Below are 26,961 nucleotides of genomic sequence, written 5' to 3'. Positions count from 1 at the left end.
CTAGTGAAATTCCTCCTCACCTCTATCTAAGCGGATATCTTTCTGTTATGAGACAGTGCCCTCTGGTCCTAGACTCACCATCTATTGGAAACTTCCTCTGCACAGCCACTCTGTCTAGGCCTTTCAATAGTCAATAGACAATAGGAGCAGGAGTAGGCCATTCGGCCCTTCTAGCCAGCACCGTCATTCACTGTGATCATGGCTGATCATACACAATCAGTACCCCGTTCTTACCCTCTCCCCATATCCCTTGACCCCGCTATCTATAAGAGCCCTATCTAACTTGCTCTTGAATGCATCCAGAGACTTGGCCTCCACTGCCTTCTGGGGCAGAGCATTCCACGTATCCACCACTCTCTGGGTGAAAAGGTTTTTCTGCATCTCTGTTCTAAATAGCCTACTCCTTATTCTTAAACTGTGGCCCCTAGTTCTGGACTCACCCAGCAGCGGGAACATGCTTCCTGCCTCCAATGTATCCAATCCCTTAATAATCTTATATGTCTCAATCAGATCCCCTCTCATCCTTCTAAATTCCAGTGTATACAAGCCCAGTCGCTCCAATCTTTCAACATATGACAGTCCCACCATTCCGGGAATTAACCTTGTGAACCTACGCTGCACTCCCTCAATAGCAAGAATATCCTTCCTCGAATTTGGAGACCAAAACTGCACACAGTCCTCCTGGTCTCACCAGGGCCCTGTACAGCTGCAGAAGGACCTCTTTACTCCTATACTCAATTCCTCTTGTTATAAAGGCCAGCATGCCATTAGCTTTCTTCACTGCCTGCTGTACCTGCATGCTTGCTTTCATTGACTGATGTACAAGAACACCTAGATCTCGTTGTACTTCTCCTTTTCCTAACTTGACTCCATTTAGATAGTAATCTGCCTTCCTGTTCTTGCCACCAAAGTGGATAACCTCACATTTATCCACATTAAACTGCATCTGCCATACATTTGCCCACTCACCCAGCCTGTCCAAGTCACCCTGCATTCTCATAACATCCTCCTGACATCTCCCACATTTCAAATTCGATGAGTTTCAATGAGATCCCTCCTTGTTCTTCCAGTGAGTACAGAGACTTCAAATGTTCCTCATACATTACAGACATCCCACCTCTCCTGGAAGTTCTGGGAGTCTCCCGTAAATTGACAATGGCTCCTTGACACCCGCAAATGATATACAATATCCCGGAAATCGATTTTTACGAGAGCGAGGGAGTGGGGGAGCGGCAGAGGGAGAGGGAGAGGGAAGTTTAACAGTCATTATTCATTCATTAGCATAGCTAAAATTATTTAAACTAGCTGGCTAACTGCTAAGGAGCTACTCTATTACAGACATCCCACTCTCCCGGAAATCTCCTGCAAATTGATGGCGCTACTTCTCTGAAGTGAGTTTTTGCAGGATGGGCTGTCTGACATTAACTCTTTCATTCTGGGGTCCATCCTTGTGAACCTCCTCTGGACCATCTCTAACGCCAGCACATCCTTTCTTGATAAGAGGCCCAGAACTGCTCACAATATTCATGATAAGCAGAATGTTTGAATGAAGCTTTACATCCTGCTCTGTAGAATGGATTATTGAGTAATATTATGGCATTTCAATGCACAGTAGGTATTGTTACAGTCTCCACCAATTCCTCTGGCAGCTCATTGCCTATACCATCCATTCTGAGTGAAATATGTACCCCTCAGATCCTCTTTGGACCTCCTGCTCTCACATTTAACCTATGATCTTTTGTGTTAGACGATCCTACCAGAGGAAGCTGGATGCAGGATGGAGATACATCTCTACCAAAGGAGGTGTAAGGCGTTTCTTCCCTCTGCTAGCATGCAGGTCGCCTTTGGGCAAGGTGAAGCACCTGCTTAGCCCCCAGCTCGGATTAGTGTCACATGAAGCCATGAGAGCAGGTGGTGGATGGTCATATGAGAAGCTGGTGCATATCACAATTCCTGGTTATGCGACCACTGACGCCAAGCAGACAATGTCTGAACAGTATTAATAATGGCTGGGGTCACCTAACACTACTCAAAATAAGGCAACAGCAAACCACATTGGTAGAAAACTTTGCCAAGAACGATCACAGTCAAAGACCATGATCTCCCACATCATAATGATGGTGGTGATGATGATAATATGCCTAACGTCAGTTTGACCATTATACACAACATTATGCTTAAAGTGACTAGTTTTTAAACAGCTTCCAGTGTGTGTGTTTGTGTTCAAAAAGCAGTGAATTTGATCACTGATGGTTGTCAAGAAGGATGGCCGAATCAAAGGTGATGATAAATCAGCAGTTAGGAAAGAGACTGAAAATCTGGCCGAGTGGTGCCATAACAACAACCTCTCACTCAATGTCTGCAAGACCAAGGAGCAGATTATTAACTTCAGAAGGGAAAAATGGAGGTCCATGAGCCAGTCCTCATCAGAGGATCAGAAGTGGAGAGGGTCAGCAACGTTAAATTTGTCAGAATTATCATTTCAGAGGGCCTGTCCAAGGTCCAGCACACAAGTGCCATTACGAAGAAAGCACAAAGAAAGCTTGGCAGCGTCTCTACTTTCTCAGAGTTTTGCAAAAATTTTGCATGTCATCTAGAACATTTACAAACTTCTATAGGTATGTGGTGGGGAGTATATGTGTCTGGCTGCATCACAGTCTGGTATAGAAATACCAATATCCTTGTATGGAAAATCCCACAAAAAGTAGTGGATATGGTGATATGGCTGGGTCCATCATGGGTGAAGCCTTACGCACTACTGAACAGATCTATAAGGAACGCTGTCACAGGAAAACAGCATCCATCATCACACAGGACATGCTCTCCTCTCACTGCTGCCATCATAAAGGAGGCACAGGAGCCCCAGGACCCACACCACCAAGTCCAAGAACAGCTACCACCCCTCAACCATCAAGATCCCGAACCTGAGGGAACAACTTCACTCGCCTGTCAGTGAACCATAGGAAACTTGAAGGACTCTTCATCTCATGTTCTGGATAATTATTGCTTGTTTATTTACTTATTTTTAAAAGTCTTTCTTTTTGTATTTACATAGTTTGTGGTTTATTTTTGCACATTGGTTGCCTGTTTGTCCTGTTGGGTGTGGTCCCTCACTGATTCTATTGTGTTTCTTGTATATAGTGTGTATGCCCGCAGGAAAATGAATCTCAGGGGAGCATATGGTGACACACGTACTTGTTTACACAATTTTTTTTGTTCACCACCCCTTCACTATACTTTAGAAATGCAATTAAATTTTGATTTGATGTGCTTTTCTAGCTTCCATCATCAGTCTTTTTAATTTATTGTTAATATTCCAAATGAAGTAAAAGTGTAGAACTATGAATTGAACCAACACATCTGGCATTGCTGCACTTCAAATCATTTGTCTGGAGAGATTGTGTTGGCCAAATTGTGCTTTTAAGTTGAAGTGCTCTATCTACACATCAGCTATGATGAATAGGAACCAGATAATTAAATAATAGCATTTCCAAAATTCTTATTGGAATGTGTTCAGTCTGCTGTGCAGAAATTTTCATCCTTCTCTGGCTGTGGCGTTTTCTTGCTGTTACAAGATAAACTTCCTTCTATGCACCCCCAGGAAATATTAAAACATTCATTAATAGTTACTTAAGAAAAGTTATCCAGACTGGTTGTGTACAGCTTTCCTGTCTTTGCCGTTTTCCTGCTTCGAAATATTTTTTTTCTCTGCTGTATCTTATCTGAGATAAGCATTAAATCTTTGTATAGTTATAATAATCTGTTAGATTTTATACCTGGATGACAGTTGGCAAAATGTCAGACTTAGTCTCCGCATAAGAGACTCTTCCCTTGCCTTAGCATGACTCCTGCTTTGTAGTGTGTTATTTTGAACTGCACAGACATGCCTGTGTGATGTGGCCTCTATGGCCTTATTGCTCAGTTGTTAAAGAGGGAAGCTTCCTCAGCACAAGAGACCAATCTCTCTTCTCTCTACTGTGGATTAGTTGGGAACAACTCTCCAGATTCTTCACTGGCTGTTCCAGAACAACTTCCTGTGAGGAGTAGAATTTTCTCCTTTAAATGGATGAATATGTCACTATCAAGAAAAAACACCTACAAAAACCCATATTTAGGTAAGTGATACTACTTGAATTTTACTCAAGCTGCAGAAGGCATTCTGTTGTTAAAGTTTCCTTCCTTCCCTTTCTGCTGCATTGATGTTGTGCAAGCATTTCACTGCATTAATTTTTATTAACTTTGTAAATTGCAATATTCTGGCAAATAACGTAATGAACCAGAATTTATTTTCTGTTTCCTCCACCTTGCTGATAAGTAAATGATATTTTGTACTTTGATCAAGATTTTAAAAAGTGCCCAAAAGGCTTCCCAAACACACTGTACATGTGCTAGATGTGGATTCTGTGGTCTGAAAACCATTTGTTACAGAACCTTGCATCTGCGTTTACTCCATAGGCTGCAATTTTTAATCATTAGTGTGTTAAGTCTCTAGCAGAACAATTATCTTTGTTGATGTGTGTTAAGTGTTAAAGTTCAAGATCTTATTTGTGAAATAAGCATTCTGTGTTTAATGGCTACAGTGGCGCTGATAGGAAGTAGGTTTTCATAGCTTCATAAAACCGGAGAAGTATTTAGTTTGAACAAACTCCCAGTGTGGGGTTATTTTCTAATTCAAAACATGATGTACGCCAAAGAAAATGAGTATTTTAGTAAAGGGGCTAACTTTTCTCATGTGTAAAGGACCTATTTTTTTCATTTGTCTGTGTATCTTGAGTTTTTGCTGTTCCCGGGCTATACTCATTCATTTTGAAGTTAGTCTGCTGATATCTTAGCATGGGAATAACTTACTTTCTGGCACTCATTACAAGGATTCCGTGGTTGGAAAAGGAAATAGCATTCCTGCTATCTTGTTTATAGCAAGTGACATCTCAAAATCCATTTAGGCTCCCATTGGACCAAAGTTTATGACATCTGTGGTATATCATAGCTGTGAGCTTGATAGGATAAATAAGCAAGCACATATAAAACACAAACGGTCAGTTTATATTGGCTTTTCTAATTTCAGATGCATATAAGTCTACGAGCCAGAAAGGAAAAGGTTGTGTGAACTTGGACAGCTAATAAAGCGACTTCAATTCATACAAAGTTTTATTTATTGTTGTGACAAAGCCATTAAGATATTCCCTATATTTTAAAAGCAGCAATGAACAAATGCTTAAAAATATGTACCTGTATTTTATTTTGAGGCTTGCCCAATAGTTTAATTGTATTATACTCTATATTTGAAAAACAAACTTAACAAAGGTCTATGTGTTGAAACTTAATTGAGACCACAAACACCACAACCAATGTTGCATTGACTTAGAAAGGGAAGCTAACTGGACTGTATACCTGGAGCTAAATACCTACTTCAACTTCAGTCTGTTTTCTCCCAAGAGAGCCCTCAGGAGCTGTCTTTTCCACAGGACAAGTTGGGGAGAGAAAAGTAATGCATGTTAAGGTTTCACTTCACTTGTGCAGTGACACAGTGTCCCATATTTTCATTAGTAGATGGCCAATGTCAGAATAATTTCAACAATTAATATATAATCATTAATGTCTAGAAATAATGATCGCCAGTTTTAGTAATAATTTTTTAGATGTTGCAAAATAATCAATATTGATTACTAAGAATATCATCGGTATGAATAATATGTCTGATTCTTAACGAGACCTAATATTTCCCCCTGTAAACTGGATATAAATAATATCCAGAAAAAACATTGTTGTGGAAGTGTTCAGATCCACTTGTGGTGCCCATTGTGTTGGTTAGTTACACTCTGATATATTTATTTGCAATCTTGTTGTCCCACTTTTCAATAATCTGCAAATATTTTCATAAGAGTTTGATTGCGATTTAGTGAGAGCCAAGTGAAAGTATGCTTGGATGTTTTATAATGCCAATGTGAATATCTCGATTAAGCAGGGTAAGTTGTTCTGTGCTTACTACTCTCCTCTGTCAAAGGCTGAGAGAATACAGCTGTATCGTGCTTTTCTCTAAGTCCTGCAATTGAGCTGCCCTTTGAGAATATAATAAAACATGAAGCACTTGATTGTAGCTTTCAACCAAGAGATCAGAGCAAATTGTAGCATTTGTGTAGGAAACACCAGCAAAGGGATTTGCTACTGACAATGTATTAAAAAGTAGTGATATGCAGAGTGGCTATTTTCGTGTTAGGTGGGATTGAGAATACTGGCTGCAGAGAATCAAAGTCTGTTTTAATCCTGGCCCCGTCTCACCGCAAAATATCAACTGTTTATTCCTTTCCATAGATGCTGCCTGACTTGTGCAGTTCTGCCAGCACTTTGCGTGTATTGCTCAAGATCTCCAGCATCTGCAGAATCTCATATGTTGACATTCCTTTTGGTAGGATATATAACCAGTGGTAGATCCGCAATCATATTTCAGACCTAACACCTTTGCACATGAAATTCTGCAGATGAGACCCTTCATCAGGACCTGGTCTTGGCCCGAAACATTGACCGTTTATTTACCTCCGTACATGCTGCCTGACTTGCTGAGCTCCTCCAGCAGCTTGTGTGTGACAGAAATGAAAAGGTTGTGTGCACTTGCACAGCTAATAAAATGACTTCAACTGGTAGAAAGTTTTATTTATTGTTGTGACAAAGCGATTTGTATATCCTTTGCTAGGTAATCTGATTTAGATGAGGTGCAGATTCCTTCAGTGAAGCATTTAGATCAGGGTTTCTCAACCAGGGTACTGCAGGAGATTGTGATTAAAAAAACAACATCGTTTTTTGAACTTCTTGTAATGTGCGATGCTAGCACTCACAGTGCTGGGCAGTGACCGAGTAGCCCAGTTGGCAATCTCATTAGAGTTCTTGGCCCAGTATGGCAGTGTGCAGGAGGACAGTATTTATTTGCTTAAATAAATTCTCCATTTTTGGCGTGAGATAGGGGAGGCCATCGATAAAGCACTGTACTGCATGGAGAGGAAGACGGCAGGCTGGTGAGGAGAGTGAAGTGTGTTTCAAGCATTGAATGGATGCCCAACTTCAGCTGTGATGTCAGCCTCTCCTTCCTGAATTATCTCCCCCAACTTTCCCTTTCACACCGCCCACTGACTTATGGGAGTGAACAAACTCTAACAGTATAGTAGAAAATTAGGGGAAATTTTCATTGTAAAAGAGCAAATTTTATGTACCATGACTCAGCTGCTGGCCTGCCACTTTGTTTTTGCTGCAACCCTTGCAAAATGTGGATTGTGTAGGTTAGAAGTAAATTGCATTGTGAAGTTTTTTCATATCTTTTGCGGCTTTCTCGTTTAGTGTTTTATTATGCCATTCTTTCAAAGATGTTTTCAAAGTCTTACGTAAAATTGTGTCTAAGGCTATATTTTTATTCATATTGCTTTGGCTTATGGCTTTTAATAACTTTACTATTCAACATTGTCAATAAATTTTCATGCTGTAAATAGCATTTATTAGAATCAACTTACAAACTTTATTTAAATTAAATAAATTTAATTTAATAAAAAAAATTAAAAGAGCCTATCTTTAGAAAAATTAAATCCCATTTTGGCTTAAGCCAGTAATTTAACAGAAATTTATTAAGTTTGCCTCATGAGTTGGTAACATTTATGAAAAGACAAGAAAATGATTAATTTCAAGAAAGGTAAACTAAGCTTAACTACCTGCTTGTTTCAAGAAAGGTTGGCTAAAATTTATTCTCTACATGAAAAAGAATTGATAATCATTTTTGGATTATTATATCTACAACTTACTGATCATGCTAACATACTGTGAGCTGTAGATATAATAATTTTTACGCAGGGGTTCCTTGAGACCTGAAGATAATTTCAAGGGTTCCTCCAGGGCAAAAAGGTTGAGAAAGTCTGAAGATATCAACTTGTCACTGAGTCCATCCATCTCTCCACTCATTGACACGGAGACAGACATGGTTTGCAGTCTTGTTGCTCTAATTTACCTAACTCATGCTTCCAAGCCATTTTTCTATCATATAAAAAGGAAGAGAACAGCTAAAGCAAATGTTAGAGGATGTGATGGGGAATTCAGAATGAGAAATAGAAAAAAAACAGTGATTGTAAATAGCTATTCTGGGTTATCAATCCAATACACCAAATGCATCCCACTAATAATAAATAGAGAATCAAGAGGCAACAGAGAGGGAGGAATTTAAATCAATCTTCAGTATTAGACAAAAAGTGCAAATTAATGGGACTGAGGGTCAACAAATCCCTTCAACCTGATGACCAACAGCCCAAGCTTGGAAAGGAATTCCCTGCCCATCAGCTGTTGGAACAGCTGCCCCTTCCTTTTCTGTGGCAAGACCTGCATTGTTGCCCAACTTGCTGTTCTTCAACTTCTATTGAAACCCATCGAATATTGAAAGACTTAGACAGAGTGGATGTGGACAGGATGTTTCCTACAGGCGAGAGTTTGGGATAAAAGGGCACAGCCTTAGAATAGAGGGACATCCATTTAGAACAAAGATGAAGGGGAATTTCTTTAGCAGGAGGGTGGTGAATCTGTGGAATTAATTGCACAGATGATTGTGGAGGCCATGTCATTGAGTAATTTAAGGTGGAGGTTGATTACTTCTTGATTAGTCAGGGTGTCAAAGGTTACAGGTAGAAGGCAGGAGAATGGGATTGAGAGGGATAATAAGTCAACTAGGATACAATGGTGGAGTAGACTCGATGGGTTGAATTCTGCTCCTATGTCTTATTTCCTTCAGTTCATTTGTGCTTCACTGTCCTGTTTGATCATTGTTCTACCACTTGCTGACCAATATTCAATCCCATTTGTAATTTAAGTTCTTATCCTCAATTTTTAAGTTCTTCAGTTTCCTTGCTCTTGCCCTTCTCCAATTCTCTGACTCTGACCTTGTGTCTCTATATCATTAACCCAGTCAACTGCTCAGGTGTGAAAATGTGGAAACTTCTCAAACTCTCATTCTTTAATAATTCCTCTGTCTTATCTTTATTTCATACAACCTAATATTTTTACTTTTGCCTTAATCCTTAATTCTGGCAGTTTATGGTGGATTGGAACACCTTGGAACATTTTTCTCTGTATTAAAGTTCCTATAAATAAGTAGTTTGAAATCCCAATAACCTGCTCTTTAATAAGCCAGTTAGTTTATTTGATTACGTAAGTTGTGTTTCTTTTTGCCTGATTGTGACTTTCCTGCTGTATTGTTGCATTTTTAAAATCCCTGATGTTATTAAGGAGTATATCTAACATTAGTTTAATTTTTATATGGCCTCAGCTGATGGCAACTTACAATGTAAGAGCAATTGAATGTGATTTAAATTCATAAAGCAAAATCAAATGACGTATGTTAGAAATCTGAAATAAAAAAGCAGAATTAGCGGAAACAGTAGATCAGACAGCATGAAGTGGAAGTAAGAGGTTGAATGCTAAGTTTAAACATGAGTTTTTCTAGCAATGCAGTCAACATAGAAGAGAGAGATTCAGGAAGTTTATGGGAATGAGTAGCCTTGACTTCCTCTACATTTTCAATAGTTCCTTATTTTGAATGCAATACTGTACAGGCACAATTATCTGGACCACCATAAAGTAATTGACTGACAACAAAATCAGCTCTGGAAAACAGCCTGCCTGACATTTGTTTCTTTTAAATTAATTATTGGGAAATTGGATGCGCCCAGTTTGCCTTCTTGTCTGGACAACACCATCTTAGCGGCATAGATGTAAGACTTACAAAATCAAGCACTTCTTACATTTGAAGATTGACTGACTTGATGCGGTTGAAAATGTTTTCAGACTGGGTGGATCAAGCCTGTGGAGGCACCTGTAGTATGACACCACCTAGTGCTTGGACAATTTAAACACTAGCACAGATAGAATGAAAGCTCGAGTGTTAGATATCAAGGCGAGGGTCGAGCTCCCACAAATGTTCATTCCTTTCTCCATGGCGCCAGGGCTGTGAACTGATCTGGCTGTTATGCATTTCCATCCCACTGGCATAAGGGACCAAGGCTTTGGTTTGCTTCGGTTGCTCCGGGAGCGGATCTTGGACTCAGTCTAGTTCAGGATGCTGTTGGCTTACATATATTGTTTACACGATGTGTGTGTGTGTGTGTGTGTGTGTGTGTGTGTGTGTGTTTTCTTTTCTTTCTCATTTTCTGTGCAGTTGTTCTTGTCTTTGAGTTTCTTGCTTTGCTATAAGCAGACAAATTGCAAGATGTATAGTTTATACATTCTTTGATAATAAAATGCTTTGAAGTTTTGAAGTACCAATGGCTGTGACTGTGGATTTCAGCTGTAGTAGAACTAAATGGGAACATTTGATGATTCCTATTGGAGTTGCACACACAGTCGCCGCTTATTGGCACCATTTATATCTTGATGTTGTCAAACATGCTTCATATTTGATAAATCTATAATGACTCTGCCCAATTCTGTGCCCTTTACCACTTTTTAAATAATTGATTTTCTCTGTCTCTCTTGACTGACCAGTTCTACAATGCTCAGTCCAAGAAGTTCTTACAATATCTTACCAATCTTAAAGAAAGCACAGCTCCACAAGAACTGGTCACTTGGGTGCATTAAGTTCTTGTATTTGTCAGTAAATTGTCACAAGACATTATCTTACCATGTAATCCTAACCCTCCTCTGAATATTTGCAAAATAATTAGAACTCTTCCATGGGCTGCTCATATTTATCAATTATTAAATTTGTTGTCAAATGAAATGCGCTTTCATTCTAAAAGCTAATTATTGTCTGTACATTAATTTAATTTTAGTTTTTAGAAAAAGTAAATTTTAAAACTAGTGTTCAGTTTCAGCTGCCGGTCAAATTACAGTAGTTAACTAGTCTGGAAATCCTTGGTTAAAACTGAAAATAGTAAATTTTATTAATGTTCAAAGTTAGAAAATGAGAAAATGATGATGAACTACCTATTCAAGCAATACTTTTTTCATCATTAATCACAAGTGAAAATTTGGCTGAATGTATGGCTCCATTTTGCCTGCCAAATTTCATCATCACCAATGAGACTTGTTCTCCTATTTCCTAACAATGCTAATTAATTTGAATTACTGGGTTTCCTGGAAGCAGAGATATTATTGCATTTGCAACATCCCTACAAGATTAACGATCCTACTTGTTCAAAAACATCATTTAATATACCACCAGTTCTATAGTTTTCAAACTTAATAACATGTACTTTCTCTTGGAATTGCACTATTCTGAGAACAGTCCTTATCATTGGAGAAGCTGGCATAAAAGAGAACTGTATTCGCAATAAAAGCAAATAAGGAACTTAAGAACGATTTCTCAATGTAGCAGTTGGATCACGTCTAAAAAAATCATTATGGTTCATTCAGGAGGCAAAGAAGTTTACTGTTCTTACTCTGTCTTGCCCCTGAAGCCTTCTGTTTAAATCTGAACCTATTTTTCTGCTTGGAAGTGGCTTTTAATTATTTGGTTGAGATTCATTCAAGTTAAGAGGTGAAATTTTGATTGAGTGGAATACAAAATGAAATAGTTTGTGTTTATAGCTCATGTATTACAGAACCAAGCACATTGCATTTTTATAAGCTTTTTTGTTGACTGATAATGAAAGCTGCAATTTGACCTAAGAACTTGCGGGGCTGAGATTTCAAGATAAACTATATTTTGCTCTTTTAGTTGGAAATTAGCAATTCCTTTCAAGATTTCAGGAAAACTAAATTTATCTTTAAATAATAAAATAGCCCACCGAAAGAGAGAGATTACAGTTTCAAGAAGATAAAAACTATATTAAATGATCTTGGGGACAAAATATATTACAAAACGTATAAATTGACTTTTAGTTTCCAATATCCATGGAGATGTAATTGTGTAGAAGAAAGATCACAGAATAATTTTTAAGTACTTGGCACATAAGGAGAATGTAGCATGTGGGAGTTAAATAGGCAGGCCACAAGGTATTTTGAGACACTCATTGCTGATGTTTGTAATCTTAGACTCAGAATTAGCATTAGTTTGTGCTGGGGTCTAATTTTTTGTGTTTGTTGCTCTCCCGCTTGTTGATCCCTTGTCATTCCGGTCTTTAAAGTGGTGATTGAATGTGGATGTGGATCTTCTACTCCATGCCGAAGAGTGACCTTTGAATCATTTTAGAGTCAGCTGCATTATTGTCCTGAATTACAGGTTGAGCAAATTGACAGATTTCCTTCTCTGGATCTTTTGAATTGAATTGACTTTATTACTTACATCCTTCCTATACATGAAGAGTAAAAATCTTTACGTTATGTTTCCATCTAAATGTCAAATGTGCAATTTATAGTAATTTATAATAAATAGTACATACAATATAACATAGAAATACAGTGTTGTCAGCATGAATTAATTCGTCTGATGGCCTGATGGAAGAAGCTGTCCTGAAGCCTGTTGGTCCTGGTTTTTATGCTGTGGTATCGTTTCCCTGAAGGTAGCAGCTGGAACAGTTTGTGGTTGAGGAGACAATAGTTATTTTACTGTTTTCAAGATTTACGGCAGTATTTTATTCTGGGTTTATCTAAATATTCGAATTTAAGTTCCTCTGGTGAAAATGACTCCAAGTTGCAGTCTCTGTTCTCAAATTTAGTTGTTTTATATGTTTTTTTTAATGTTTGTAGGGATGGTTTTGGGGACAGAAGGTGAGGTAGAGGTCCGGTTAGGGTTTACAGACAGGAATGCAAGGGAGTTAGAGGACAGTTTAGAATCTAAGCCACCAATCTGCGTTCAGAGTATGGTGACATGGATTTGGTCAGATTTTGGGCTGGCATACCAGCGAAGATGAGGACTGATGGTTCCACCAGGTCAGAAAGTTGCCGGCATATTCCAGGATTGGGGTTCTATGTAGGCAGGAAGCATAAGAGTCCGTAACCCCTTAGGTCCAAGAATCAGCAAGACAGGGCTTCGAGGCTTAGTGTTTGCGTCCTGCATTAGCAAGTCTGGCATTTGGGGCCTGGACTTCTGGTCCTTATCCAGGCTGTTCGTTCATTATCACTGACAAGTACTGTGTCAATACCAATGATTGAAAAATTCAATCAGAGGTCCAAATCAAAGTCCAAAGATCAATCAGAAGTCCAAATCAAAGCCAAAGATTATTCGGAAGTCCAGAAGTAGAAGTCCAATGGCCAAAACACAAGTCTGCAAATTTGTTGGGTAAGTTGAAGGTCTGGGAATGCATGAGTCTTTTGGAGGCCCGAGGTCAAGGAGGATGGCCTGTCCTGGGATTGGAGGACTGCGTATGTGCAGGGAGGAATGGGCTGGTTTTTTTTTTGCTGCTGTTGTTTGTTGTGTTCTGTTTTGTTGTGTTTTGTGTTGTTCTGCCGGGAATGGTGAGCATGCTTTCATAGCACCAGAACAAGTGGTTACTCTTGGGTGTGTTGGTTGCTAATGCTAATGATGCATTTCACCGTATGAGTTGATGTACATGTGATAAATAAATCTGAATCTGTATCCCAGATTCAGATTAATTTATCAATGCCTTGATGGGGTACAAGCTGATGTCTGCAGTTCTAAAAGCAAATCCTCTGGCTATTAATTCATCAATTTGACTGTTATGCTACTGTATTGGAGTTTGGTTGAGAGTTAATATTAGTGTTCATAAAGCCTGTGCGTTAAATGGCCCTCTGATTTAAGTTGAGCCTACTGCCAGTCAACGCAATTCAAAGTAGTGCCATTGACCTCATGCAACACACACACACACACACACACACACACAAAAACACAAACACACACACACACACACACACACACTCTGCAGAATCTCTTTTGTCTCCATTGACCTCATGCAATACACACACATGCGCACACACAAACAAACACAAACACACACACACAAACACACTCCGCAGAATCTCTTTTGTCTCCATTGACCTCATGCTGGCATTTCAGTTCAGTGTAAGTCAGGGTTCAAGAGTTTGAATGGCATTGAAATGAAACTTGCATTCTCTAACGTTGCATTTATATTTTCAGGAGGATAGGGAATCTACTTAATGGTTTGATATTGTGTTTTAGTCTTGTCTACTAATGATCTCGTTAATTTTAATCCAGTTTAATGTTTTTTTCACATGGTTCTGATCAGCACAGAATGAAATCAGGATAAAACAACAGAGTCGTAGAAAATTACAGCACAGAAACAGGCCTTTCAGCCTATCTAGTCTGTACTGAACCATTTAAGCTGCCTACTCCCATTGACCAAGACCATAGCACTCCATAACCCTACCATCCAAGTACCTATTCAAACTTCTATTAAATGTTGAAATCAAGCTTGCATGCAGCACTTGAAATAGCAGCTCATTCCATACTCTCACGGCCCTCTGAGTGAAATTTCCCCTCATGTTCCTCTTAAACTTTTCACCTTTCACCCTTAACCCATGATCTCTGGTAGTCCCATCCAACCCAACTTCAGTGGAAATACAAACTTGTAATTTAACCATGTATTAATTATCTTACAATCTTTATGTGCCTAGCCAGGTTATCTGTAAAAAAAAATGCAGATTAACTGCCAGGTTTCTGCATTTAATGATTTAGTTCCTCAGTGTAGAATGAAGTGTTGATATCTTGAAAAACATTTCTCATTCATTTCCATTTTGATTGATTCTAACTTTACAGTCAGATTAGCTATATAAAATTACATTCTGTATTTGATGAACTGCAATAATTCACCATTACAAGTGTGTTCAGCTATGCCATAGCTCATACGCAGATAAAAAAAAGTCTTCAAGTGTTAATTGTTTTTGACATATTACATAATGTACAGTTTAATCTGACATTAAAGGATATGGAATAACAATTTCATTGACCTTAGAGTATTAATGAATTTCATGCAATACCTTATAACATTCTAATTCTGCAGCTGTACTTACTTTTTTCTGGCTGCAGTGTCCCTCGCCTCATATTTTACAAATACTCTACAAAAGCTATCTTGTGATGTGGAGTAGCTGGTGAGAAGAAACTTCTCTATTGGGCCTCTGTTTGGTCACTTAGCCAGGAGGCCTTTTCCACCATTTTGACATGCTCTTATTGGAGATACTTTAAAAATATCAAAATGAATTTAACTAACTTAAAATATTTTTTTTTTTAAATTTGCAATGACTTATGTCAGCTAATCAAAGCATTAATAATAATTAAATTCAAAAAGTAACAGATACCTTAGTGTCACAGAAAGTGAATGGCTCCATATTCAATGCCAAATGTTAGCAAGTTTGTAATGAAAGACCTTAGGGTTGAATTGACACCAGGTTGCTAGGACCAAAAATGACATATTGGAACACAGTTGACTAAATGTGGCAACTTCACAATGTAGGATAAAGAGGAGGCTGGGGAGGTTGCAGTATTCAGGTTGTGGGGTTATAGTGGATAACATATTGAATGAGAGGCCAAGGAAGTTGGATCAGGGCTTGAATTAGTGAGGGAGATTGGAACATTCTGAATGGAAGTAGGAGGTGAGTGATACACAAGTAATGCTTTGATTTATAATGCATTCCTGGTTACAGCTATCTATATTAAACAGCAAGGAACTAGAATTTTTCATTAATATTGTGATCTTCCAGAAATGTTAGTAGCTCATTCTATATATACAATAATTTTGACCCCAGAAATGTGCCTTTCAGTATTTCTAACTATTATAGGTTTTCTTAAGAGGTGTTATACTGGTGTGAGCTATAAATTTACCTTCAAGCACATAGAAAGCCTTGGAAGAAAGTGCATAAAAACCAGAATCTTCAAATGCTGTATTTTAACCTTTGCCCTATCCCCTTGATAGTTTTTCTGCAGAGGTTTTGCAAGCAAGTGTATTGCAATCAGGATATTGTCTATTGAAGAAAGTGCAATCCATTTTAAGGTTGACTGGTCCAATGATCTCAAACTTTGTCGATGCTTGGCTCAGTCTGCATGGTTCCATGCTTATGATGTAGGAGGCCACTTGCCCATCAGGGGCATGCCAGCTCACAGAATATTTCCAGTTGTCCTATCACTCCACATTTTCCTGTAAATAATTTTTACTCGCATATCTATCAACACCTCTGCACCCAATTTACAACAGCCATTTAGCCTGCAAACACATACTTGTGAAGTGGTAGGAAGCTAAAGCAACCTAGAGGAACATACATAGTTAGAAAGGAGATGTGAAAGTTGCACAAAATCAGCAGCAAAGGTATAAGTCAAATCTGTACTAATCATCCCCTCATACTAATCTACAAGCTTAAAAACCTGGGCCTTTGTATCTCCCTCTGCAATTGGATCATTGACTTGCTCATAAGGTGACCACAGTTACTGTGCATCTGAAATAACAGCTCCTCCTCACTGACAATCAACACCAGCACACTTCAAGGTTGCGTGCTTAGCCCACTGCTCTACTCTCACTCCTTCCATGACTGCATGGCTAGGCACATAATTGATCAATTTGCTGATGACATAACTGCTGTTAGCAAACTCTCAGATAGTGAAGAGGAGGCATTCAGTAGTGAGATAGATCAGGTAGTTGACTGGTGTCATAACAAAAATCTTCCCCTCAATGTCAGTAAGATCAAGGAATTGATTGTGGACTTCAGGAAGGGAAAGTTGAGGGAACACACCCCATCTCTCATCGAGGGGATCAGCAGTGGGTGAGTAGTTTCCAGTTCCTGGGTATCATGTTTCTGTAGAACTATCCTTGGTGCAACATATAGATGCAATTACGAAGAAGGCACAGCAGTGGCTATATTTCATTATGAGTTTGAGGAAACTTGGTACATCACCCAAAGACTCTTGCAAGTTTCTACAGATGTACTGTGGATAACATTCTAACTGATTACATCACCCTCTGGTATGGAGGGGCCACCTTCCAAGATCTAAAAAAGCTGGAAATGGTTGCAAACTCGGCCAGCTCCATCATGGGCACTAGCCTCCCCAGCATCAAGGACTTCTTCAAAAGGCAATGCCCTCAAAAAGGCAGCATCCATCATTAAAGACATGCTCTCTTCTTATTACTACTATCAGAGAAGAGGTACATACACTCCAGCCAAGGTTGTTCCCTATTTCATTAGTGTACATTCAGCTGATTGTACATCATCAATTCAGGAGAGGTACTTGCCTATGAACATGTATTAATTGGACCAATATTTTAATAGTTTTAAATTCAATGTTGCTATACATGGAGTATAGTTGACTTAGTGAAAATTTGTCATCAATGAAATGGAAAATTACAACAGCAATAGGGGTGACTAAATAAAAGTTGGATATTAGCGCATGTGGATATTCCAGCTCTTTCCCTATCTACTTGTACTGATAACTTGGTTATAGTACCTTAGTTGAAAGGTTTACTGAACAGCATTAGTATAGGAAGCATCTTAGCTGCAATAGAAAGGAGCTTAGATGAGAAACAATGTGATTAGCAGCAGCCTGTTCAAGTCTCTGGACCTGGGGAGTGAACAGTTCACAAAAAGCACTGTTTACTCATTTGGCCTCATCTATCAGAGATACGCCATTTGCTCTAGCCACACTTCATACCACAGATTCTCTGCTACTGAACACTAACTTATTTTTGCTTGCTTCCTGCTTTCTCAGACCTAAAACATAGAATTTTGAATTTTTAAGGATTTCAACCCAACATCAATGATGGAATGACATGATGTAAAAGAAATGAGGCAATTGTATTCATAAGGTGCCTTTTGCTACATCACAGGTGACCCTCATGTTGCCACTGTTTGGGTTATGGAAATTCTCCCTTACAGAATTCACAAATCATTACCAAAATAATTGAGATACAGAATAAAGTTCACTGTTGGAATGAACTTTAATGAAATATGGAACTTGTATGGGGGGGGAAGCAAAGTAAATAAATGCAATTTGTTTTTCTTTTCCTCAAGCAATACATAAAATGTTGGTGGAAATCAACAGGTTAGGCAGCATGTATGGATAGACAGTAAATATTCAATGTTTCATGCTGGGACCCTTCCTCTGGACTGGTCCATGTGAAGAGTCTCGACATGAAATTTACTTCTGTAGAAACATTGGTGAAGATATCAAGAAATATTGTTCAGAATAATTTTAATAGATACCCATAATTACTAGTGGGGTTCTGCTTAATCTTGTTGGATAACAAGGAGATCAACCATCAGTGGGTCTCCCTGAGATTTGAGTAATGTATCCAAAGCATTTCATCAATGCATCTTTCATAATTTTCCTTTTTAAAGAAAGGGAAATAGAAGCAGGAGCCCAGCTAAACGAATTCCTTCTCCCTACACATTTTCCATATCCTCCTTTTTCCTGTACATTCATATGCCAATCTAAGACCTTCTTGAATGAACACCTCTATCATATTTGCCTCCATCACCATGCCAGGCAACACATTCTAGGCACTCAACCAACTCTGTGTAAAAAAAACAACAAAACAAAATAAAAAAAAACTTACCCCTCACATCTCCTTGAACTTACCCACTCTCATCTTAAATATATGCCCTCTGGTATTAGACATTTTAAGCGTGGGGAAAAAATATTGGCTACCTATTCTATCTATGCCTCTCTTAATCTCATAAACCTCTATCAAATCTCTCTTAAACCTATGCCACTCTAGAGAAATCAACTCAAATTTGTTCAATCTTTCCTTATAGCAGCTGCCTTTTTATTCAGACAACATCTTGGTAAATCTCTTCTGTACCTTCTTCAATGTCCCAACATCCTTTTTATAATTATAATTATATATGATTCTGGGAATGAAGGGGTTAATATATGAGGACCGTTTGGCAGCTTTGGGCCTGTACTCACTAGAATTTCGAAGAATGCGGGGGACGGGGTGAACTTATTGAAACCTACCAAACGTTGAAGGATGTGGAGAAGATGTTTCTATGGTAGGTCTATCCAAAACTAGAGGAAACAGCCTCAAACTTGAGGGGTGACCCTTAAGAACAGAGATAAAGAGAATTTTTTTCTTTAGCCAGAGAGTAGTAAATCTGTCGAATTCTATGCCACAGACTGTGGTAGAGGCCAATTCTGTGCATATACTTAAGGTGGAAGTTGTTCATTTCCTGATTGGTCAGGACATCAAAAGGTATGGCAAGAAGGCAGGTGTGTACAACTGAGTGGGATCCAGGATCAGCCATGATGCAATGGCGGAGCAGACTCGATGGGCTGACTGGCCTAATTCTGCTCCTATGTCTTACGGTCTTATAATGGAATAACCAGAACTGAATGTAATACTCTAGAGAAGCCTAACTAGAGTATTATAAAGCTGCAACGTAACTTCCCGATTCTTAAACTAATAATGACAAACAGCAGAGTTCCCAGAATGGATCCCTGTGGAACCCCACTGGTCACAGACCTCCAGCCAGAGTTAGTTTCATTGACTACAAACCTCTGCCTTCTATGGGTAAGACAAATCTGAATCTAAGCCCCCAAATCACTGTGGATGCCATACATTTTAGTCTTCTGGATGAACCTCCTATGGTGGACCAGGTCAGACTAAAATCCATGTTGATAACATGCATAGTTATACCTTCATTAATTGCCATCATCACCTCCTTGAAAAACTCAATCAAGTTAGTGAGGCACAAAATGCTGACTGGCCATGATTTTCCAAATGATCATAAATCCTATACTTAAGAACCATCTCAAGTAACTTCCCTACCATTGACGTGAGTCTATAGTTTCCTGAATTTTCTCTATTTCCCTCTTGAACAACAGAACAACATTAGCTACTTGACAGTCCTCTGGAACCTTGCCTATATCTAGAAAAGGACATGAAGATATTGCTCAAAGCCACAAAAATCTTATTTCTTACCTTTCTCAATAACCCGGGGGTGCCATCACACTCTGTGAATGGCTGTTGCGCTGATGATCCACCTTGATGCTTGCTAAGAGAACCCAACATTACCTCTTCCTTAACCTCAAAGTGTCCCAGCAAATTAGCACAATCTACACTGATCTCCCTTTCCTCATTGTCCTTCAGTTTGGTAAATACTGATGCAAAGCACTCATTTAAGACTTGCCCCCTCTTTCTCCAAGCATATGTTTCCTCCTTTTTCCATGAATGGTCCTACCCATTCCCCACTTATCCTCTTGATGTTGATGTATCTATAGATCTGAATTCAGTCTGAATGCACTCAAATCTTTCACTCTGGTTTGAGTGAACTCAGACTGAGCCTCCACTGCATTCAGGAATAGGGAATTCCAAAGATCTTCCACCCTCTCAGTGAAAATATTTCTTTTCATGTCAGCTAACTAGTGAAAAGATTACTGTAAGTTTTGCTGGAATTTCCCAATTACATAATTTTAGAAGATTTTGGATCCAAATGGAGAGTTTTTGGCCTAAATCTGCAGCTCAGATTTGCCATATAAATTACAGCTGGTTTGTTATTCAACATGCTTATATTGTGCGGTCAGCTGTATATGATTTCAACATTAATCTTTTGCTTCCAGTGGGAAACCTCACCCACCTCTTTCTTCCAATTATGCAATCTAGATTTTAAGTCAGTAGAGAATTCTGACCAATGAATGTTGGAACCTCTGATATCCACTCCCAGTGAGAATGTTAAAATCAGAAAGTTTACTCTTTCCTGAGATTTGCATTCTGTTCCTTGTGTCCTTATCCATTTTATCTGATGTGCTTTCTCCACTGAAACTGAAATTGTTTTATAGAACAGGAAAACTAGGAATAGGAGTAAACCATTTGGCTCTTCAAGCCTGTTCCACTGCTCAAGATTTCAACTGATCTTCCAGCTCAGTACCAAGAATCATTTCACTTGATTCCCTTAATATCCAGCAATCTTATGATTCATTCAATTCATGAACGAAACTCCACGGCCTGCTGGGAAGTGAATTCCAAAGCTTGATCTGCATTGAGTAAAGAAATTGCTCTTTTCAGTTCTAAGTGGCTTATCCTGCATTTTAAGATTGTAAAACTTCATTCTAGATTCAGGTGAAACATCATGCCTGTTCTAGCTGAGGAGACCAAATGTGTAAGCATAGAAACATAGAAGACATAGAAAACCTACAGCACAATACAGGCCCTTTGGCCCACAATGCTGTGCCAAACATGTACTTAATTTAGAAATTACCTAGGGTTACCCATAGCCCTCTATTTTTCTCAGCTCCATGTACCTATCCATGGGGATCTTAAAAGACCCTATCTTATCCACCTCCAACACTGACGCCAGCAGCCCATTCCTTGCACTCACCACTCTCTGCATAGAAAACTCACTCCTGACATCTCCTCTGTACCTACTTCCAAGTACCTTAAAACTGTACCCTCTCATGTTAGCCATTTCAGCCCTGGGAAAAAGCCTCTGACTATTCACACAATCAATGCCTCTCATCATCTTATACACCTCTATCAGGTCACCTCTCATCCTCCGTCGCTCCAAGGAGAAAAGGCCGAGTTCACTCAACCTATTGTCATAAGGCATGTTCCCCAATCCAGGCAACATCCTTGTTATTCTCCTCTACACATTTCTATAGTTTTCACATCCTTTCTGTAGTGAGGTGACCAGAACTGAGCACAGTACTCCAAGTGGAATCTGACCAGGGTCCTTTATAGCTGTAACATTACCTCTCTGCTCTTAAACCTAATCCCACAGTTGATAAAGGCCAATGCACCGTATGTGTTCTTAATCACAGTCAACCTGTGTAGCAGCTTTGAGTGTCCTATGGACTTGGACCCCAATATCCCTCTGACCCTCCACACTGTTAAGAGTCTTACCATTAATACTATATTCTGCCATCATAGTTGACCTACCAAATGAACGGCTTCACACTTATTTGGGTTGAACTCCATCTGCCACTTCTCAGCCCAGTTTTGCATCCTATCGATATCCCACCTCTGACAGCCCTCCACATTATCTACAACACCCTCAACCTCTGTGTCATCAGCAAATTTACCAACCCATTCCTCCAGTTCATCATCCAAGTCATTTATAAAAATCATGAAGAGAAGGAGTCCCAGAACAGATCCCTGATGCACACCGCTGGTCACTGACCTCCAAGCAGAATATGCCCCATCTACAACCACTCTTTGCCTTCTGTGGGCAAGCCAGTTCTGGATCCACAAAGCAAGGTCCTCTTGGATCCCATGCCTCCTTACTTTCTCAATAAGCCTTGCATGGGGTAACATCAAATGCCTTGCTGAAATCCATATACACTACATCTACTGCTCTACCTTCATCAAAGTGTTTAGCCACATCCTCAAAAAATTCAATCAGGCTCGTAAGGCTTGACCTGCCTTTGACAAAGCCATGCTGACTATTCCTAATGATATTATGCCTCTCCAAATGTTCATAAATCCTGCCTCTCAGGATCTTTTCCAACAACTTACAAACCATTGAAGTAAGACTCAGACTTTAGCGTATGGAAGGCTTTAAGTGCAGTCTCACCAAGGCTCTATATAATTACTGTAAGTTATCTTTATTTCTACAACAAATACTCTTGTAATAAAGGCCAGCATACTAAATTCCCTGTTATACCTGCATGTTTGCTTTCAATAGCATGTATCTAGGACATTTTGAGCATCAACATTTCTCAATCTATTACCATTCTAAAAATACTCTGTGTTTCACACTTTCTGTGTTATATTGCATCTGTATTCTTGCCTATAGCATCACTATATACTATTGAAGCCTCCTTACATCCTCCTCCCTACCCATAATCTTTCTTACCTTTGTATCATTTTCAACCATCTGCTTTGTATCAGTTTTCTCATATTTCTTTTTTATTCCTAAATGAAGACCCGAGGATTAAGATGTAAATGCTGCCAACTACTTTTTAATTTTTGAGATGAAGGTAGCTGTGCTTGATTGATTTACATGTCTGTATCTCTTTGATTTCTCATGCTTTGCTACAGTTCCTCACTAGTACTCTCTGCTCAGTTAAAGGGAATGAGAGTTATGCTGAGGGCTTACAAGTCAGAGTGACATGGAGGACAAAGGAAATTTCAGTACCTGGGTCGCCATGAGAGGCATACCAGCTGGTTGAGTGGTGTTGCAGCAGCTACCTTGTACTCAACGTCATTAAAAACAAAGAACTGATTGTGGACTTCAGAAAGATAAGATGAGGGAACATAAACTAATCCTCATAGAGGGATTGGAAGTGGAGAGAGTGAGCAAATTCAAGTTCCTGGGTGTCAATATCTCTGAGAATCTAATCTGGTCCCAACATATCGATGCAGCTATAAAGAAGGCAAGATAGCAGCTATGTCTCATTAGGAGGCAACACGAGTGAATCTGCAGATGCTGGAAATAAATAAAAACACAAAATGCTGGCAGAAGCGCCGATGCAGTCGTTGATATAACGCAAGAAAAGAGGAGAAAAAACTCCTGATGAAGGGTTTCGGCCCGAAACGTTGTCATTACCTCCTCCCATATATGCTGTCTGGCCTGCTGAGTTCTGCCAGCATTTTGTGTTTTTATATGTTTCATTAGGAGTTTGGGGAGTTTTGATTTGTCACCAAGAACACTTGAAAACGTCTACAGATGTACCATGGAAAGCATTCTGAGAGACTGCAGCCCCATCTGGTATGGGGTGGGGCAGGGGGAGGGCTATTGCACAGGATCGAAAGAAGCTATAGTAAGTTGGAAAATTAGTCAGCTTCATCTTGAGTACTAGCCTCCATAGAACCCAAGGCAACTTCAAGGAGGGGTGCCTCAGAAAGTCAGCGTCCATTATTAAGGACCCCCATCACCCAGGACAAGCCTTCTTCTCATTGTTACCATCAGGAAGGAGGTACAGAAGCCTGAAGGCACACACTCAGCGATTCAGGAACAGCTTCTTCCCCCTCTGCCATACGATTGCTGAATGGACATTGAACCCTGAACACTACCTCATTACTTTTTTTTTCTTTTGTTACACTACTTATTTAATTTAACTTAAAAAAATATATATATAAATCATAATTTAGAGTTATTATTATGTATTGCAATATACTGCTGCCACATATTTCTGTTTCTGAACTACTATTTTTAATTAAACTATTTAATATACATAGATATATGTACTGTAATCATTTATTTTTTTCTATATCTATTATGTATTGCATTGTATTGCTGCCGCTAAGTTACCAAATTTCGTGACATATGCTGGTAATATTAAACCTGATTCCGATTCTGTATTGTTTGTTTCTATTTTCTTGTGTCAGTATCCTTGGATTTGAGAGTAAATGTCATGTTAGGAATGCACCATTTTCAGGGCTTAGTAGGCAGCTGTTGATCCCAAGGGATCATGGGTTTGCGCCTCTGGTGGACTGAGTCCTCTCCAGGGTGCAAGCCTGGGCGGGAAGATTTGAAGAACCGGCTGTTGCCCCCGCAGCAGGTTCCCCCTCTCCACGTCACTGATGTAGTCCAAGGGAAGGGCAAGCTCTGATACAGCTTGGCACCAGTGTCATTGCAGAGGTTGCCAGAGTGAAGCTGTAAACAACATCAAACTGCCTAGGGACCCCGGCTCCAGATTTCTTCCTTGGGGCTTACTTCTGAACCCTTTTCCCATCAGTGAGTATGGCCGCAAGGCAGTGGAGGTTAAAAATCAGAGTTTACCTTCTCTTAGACGGGCTGCCATCCAAGGCTGATGAGCCCCACCTGACCAAAGCAACTGGGTTTGAGGTGCCAGTGGTCCGCCTTTGCCCCTTCTCCTGTCAGTAGAAACACTTCCACCAGGCCTAATAGCTAAGCCACACGTGAAGGCCAAGAACTGGACTTGGGTGTCAGAGGCTGTTAGAGTCACACGCCATTTGGAGCACTTAATAGGTAGTGTGAGCTTATCCCCACTACCACCCCTGGCTATGATAACATTTTTTATCAGGGCTTACTATTTTATGAAATATAGGAATAAATTCATTTATTCAAGTGATATCTTCTCATTCAACACTAACAAAGCAACCAGGAATTAAAGAAACTAAAACTCTATACACAAAGTAGAAACACTGGTTATTTTAGTTTAATATGATGATGAATAATTATTGCCTACCTCATACTGCAAAAAAATGTCTGCTCTGCACTGATCTGCATAAGTGTCCTGTAAATATTTTTACAACTTCTAAGAATAGTGATGAAGAGTGATTCACAGAGGATGACAAAGTCAATTTTTAGCTTGCAATCACTTTGAAAAGAAGCAAGCTGTCTATAAGTCACTGCCAAACCATTTCTGAATTCAGCTTTGCAGGTAAAGGATAATGGATCCATTTTGAAGATTTGGGTAATTTTACCTGGATATGATGCTGCGGCAGTTTTAGCAGGGCTCCAGGGAGAGAAGTTATATCATTTGATCTGATTGGATAGCAGAAGAGGCTCATCTGAAGTGCATAAAGACATTATTGATTGGCTGAGGAGACCACTGTGCACCACCGAGAACAATGTGACTACTGCCATCACCTCAAATATGTCACCCTTCTCACGTGGGAGTATTTATTGTGGAATATCTTTCTGGCTCGGGACTGACTTACCTTGTGTGACCAGCAGCCGCTCTCAGTTGTCTGTTTCCAGAAGAATCAGAATCAGGTTTAATATCACTGACATATGTTGTGAAATTTGTTAAATGAGAGGTGCAGAAATAGAAATAAGAAGGTAGTGAGGTAATGTTCATGGGTTCAGTGTCCATTCTAAAATCAGATGGCAGAGAGGAAGAAGCTGTTCCTGAACCATTGAGTGAGTTCCTTCAGGCTTCTGTACCTCCTCCCTGATGATACCAATGAGAGCAAGGCATGACCTTGGTGATGGGGATCCTTAATGACAGACACCACCTTTTTGAGGCATTGCTGCTGGAAGATGTCCTGGATGCTGTAGAGATACTGTAAAACCCACTCTATGGTAAAATTTCTTGTCAGAACACAAACTGAGGCAAGTCCACATCGTCTTTGGGGCCATTCTGCCAAATAAAAGATTCAAGATTGTTTATTGTCATTCATCAGTACACAAGTTTAAAGGAGAACAAAATGAGTGAATCTGTTTTGCTGTCAGGCCCTATTCCTCTGTGTCCCCTGGTGTCCAGAAATTTATTTGATCTGAGCCTTGATTCTGCTCAAGAGCTGAGCATCCCTAGCCATGTGAGGTATGCCCTTCAGAATTTCCTCTAGCCTCTGAATCTTTCTGTTTTTTTAGCCTCAGAGCAGAATATGAAGATAATTCAAACACTTTGATCAAGAAATTTGCCAGCGGTGCTTTTCCTGAATTTAAATTGTATTAACAACCGCTATAAAAGTTGTAAAAACAAAGTGCAAAATTCACTGGTGTCCATCAAAGACAGTACTATCTGGCCCCTGAGTGCAGTGCTATCATTTCAGAAGCAACAGGCAGTACTGAACAAGATTCTGACATGAAAAGAACATTTATTCACAGTCCTGAATTCATAAGCAAACATCAAGGCTTCACGCTGCACAAGTAACATATGTCCAACCACTGGGGATTGTTGGCAGGGAATGCTTCCTTGCACTGTGTGGGGGCTGGTTGACAAGAGCCCAGTCAGGGGAGCAGTGGAATGTGTACAGACTTAAGAACATCCTTGTGCAAAGGACAACTGATCTTGCCAGGAAGGTGTCAGCAAAGGTATGTGACTTCCTTGAATCCCTTGAACTTTTAGACGTCCCATCCTCTAGCCAAGTCCTCTGTGGACTATTAAAAATAGAATGTTACTCACTTTGAATCTTTCTGGACCTAAAAGAAAACATAGTAAAGAACAAAGTTGTATTTGATATGTATTGGCAAATATAGTTAAGAAGGATTGTGTAGGTTGGTTTCTAACACCGAAGGGACACTAGTTTTGCTTCTGGGAGTAGTGCAAAGTATTGAGATTCTGTATTTTTGTGACCTTTCATAGGTTTTGTCAAAAGCTGTGTGGGAAGGTGATAAACATTCCCAGTGGTTTTGTTGGATTGTTTTCCTCTCTTTCTACAGATGGATTCAGAGATCAATGCCTGTTTTGCATTTCTGCGTTTGGCGAGTTAATAGTTTAAGCTAAAGGAAGGGCTATGAAGTCATAAT

General features: G+C 39.4%; 1 protein-coding gene across 2 annotated transcripts in view; it reads left to right on the top strand.

Moving 5' to 3' along the window:
* pde1a (phosphodiesterase 1A, calmodulin-dependent) overlaps positions 1-26,961 on the top strand; it is a 449,561-nt gene that overhangs the window by 142,554 nt on the left and 280,046 nt on the right. The window contains exon 1 of one of the 2 annotated variants that reach the window (XM_059966800.1): positions 4,001-4,115. The exons of the other annotated variant lie outside the window; for it this stretch is intronic. Coding sequence (XP_059822783.1) covers positions 4,063-4,115 — 53 coding nt within the window. The 5' untranslated portion in view covers positions 4,001-4,062. Of the gene's footprint in view, positions 1-4,000; positions 4,116-26,961 lie in introns of those variants that run through there. 2 annotated transcript variants of the gene reach the window in all.

This window comes from Hypanus sabinus, chromosome 4 (genome assembly GCF_030144855.1).
Source record: "Hypanus sabinus isolate sHypSab1 chromosome 4, sHypSab1.hap1, whole genome shotgun sequence".
Lineage (NCBI taxonomy): Eukaryota > Metazoa > Chordata > Chondrichthyes > Myliobatiformes > Dasyatidae > Hypanus > Hypanus sabinus.
This window is presented reverse-complemented; position numbering and strand designations above follow the sequence as displayed.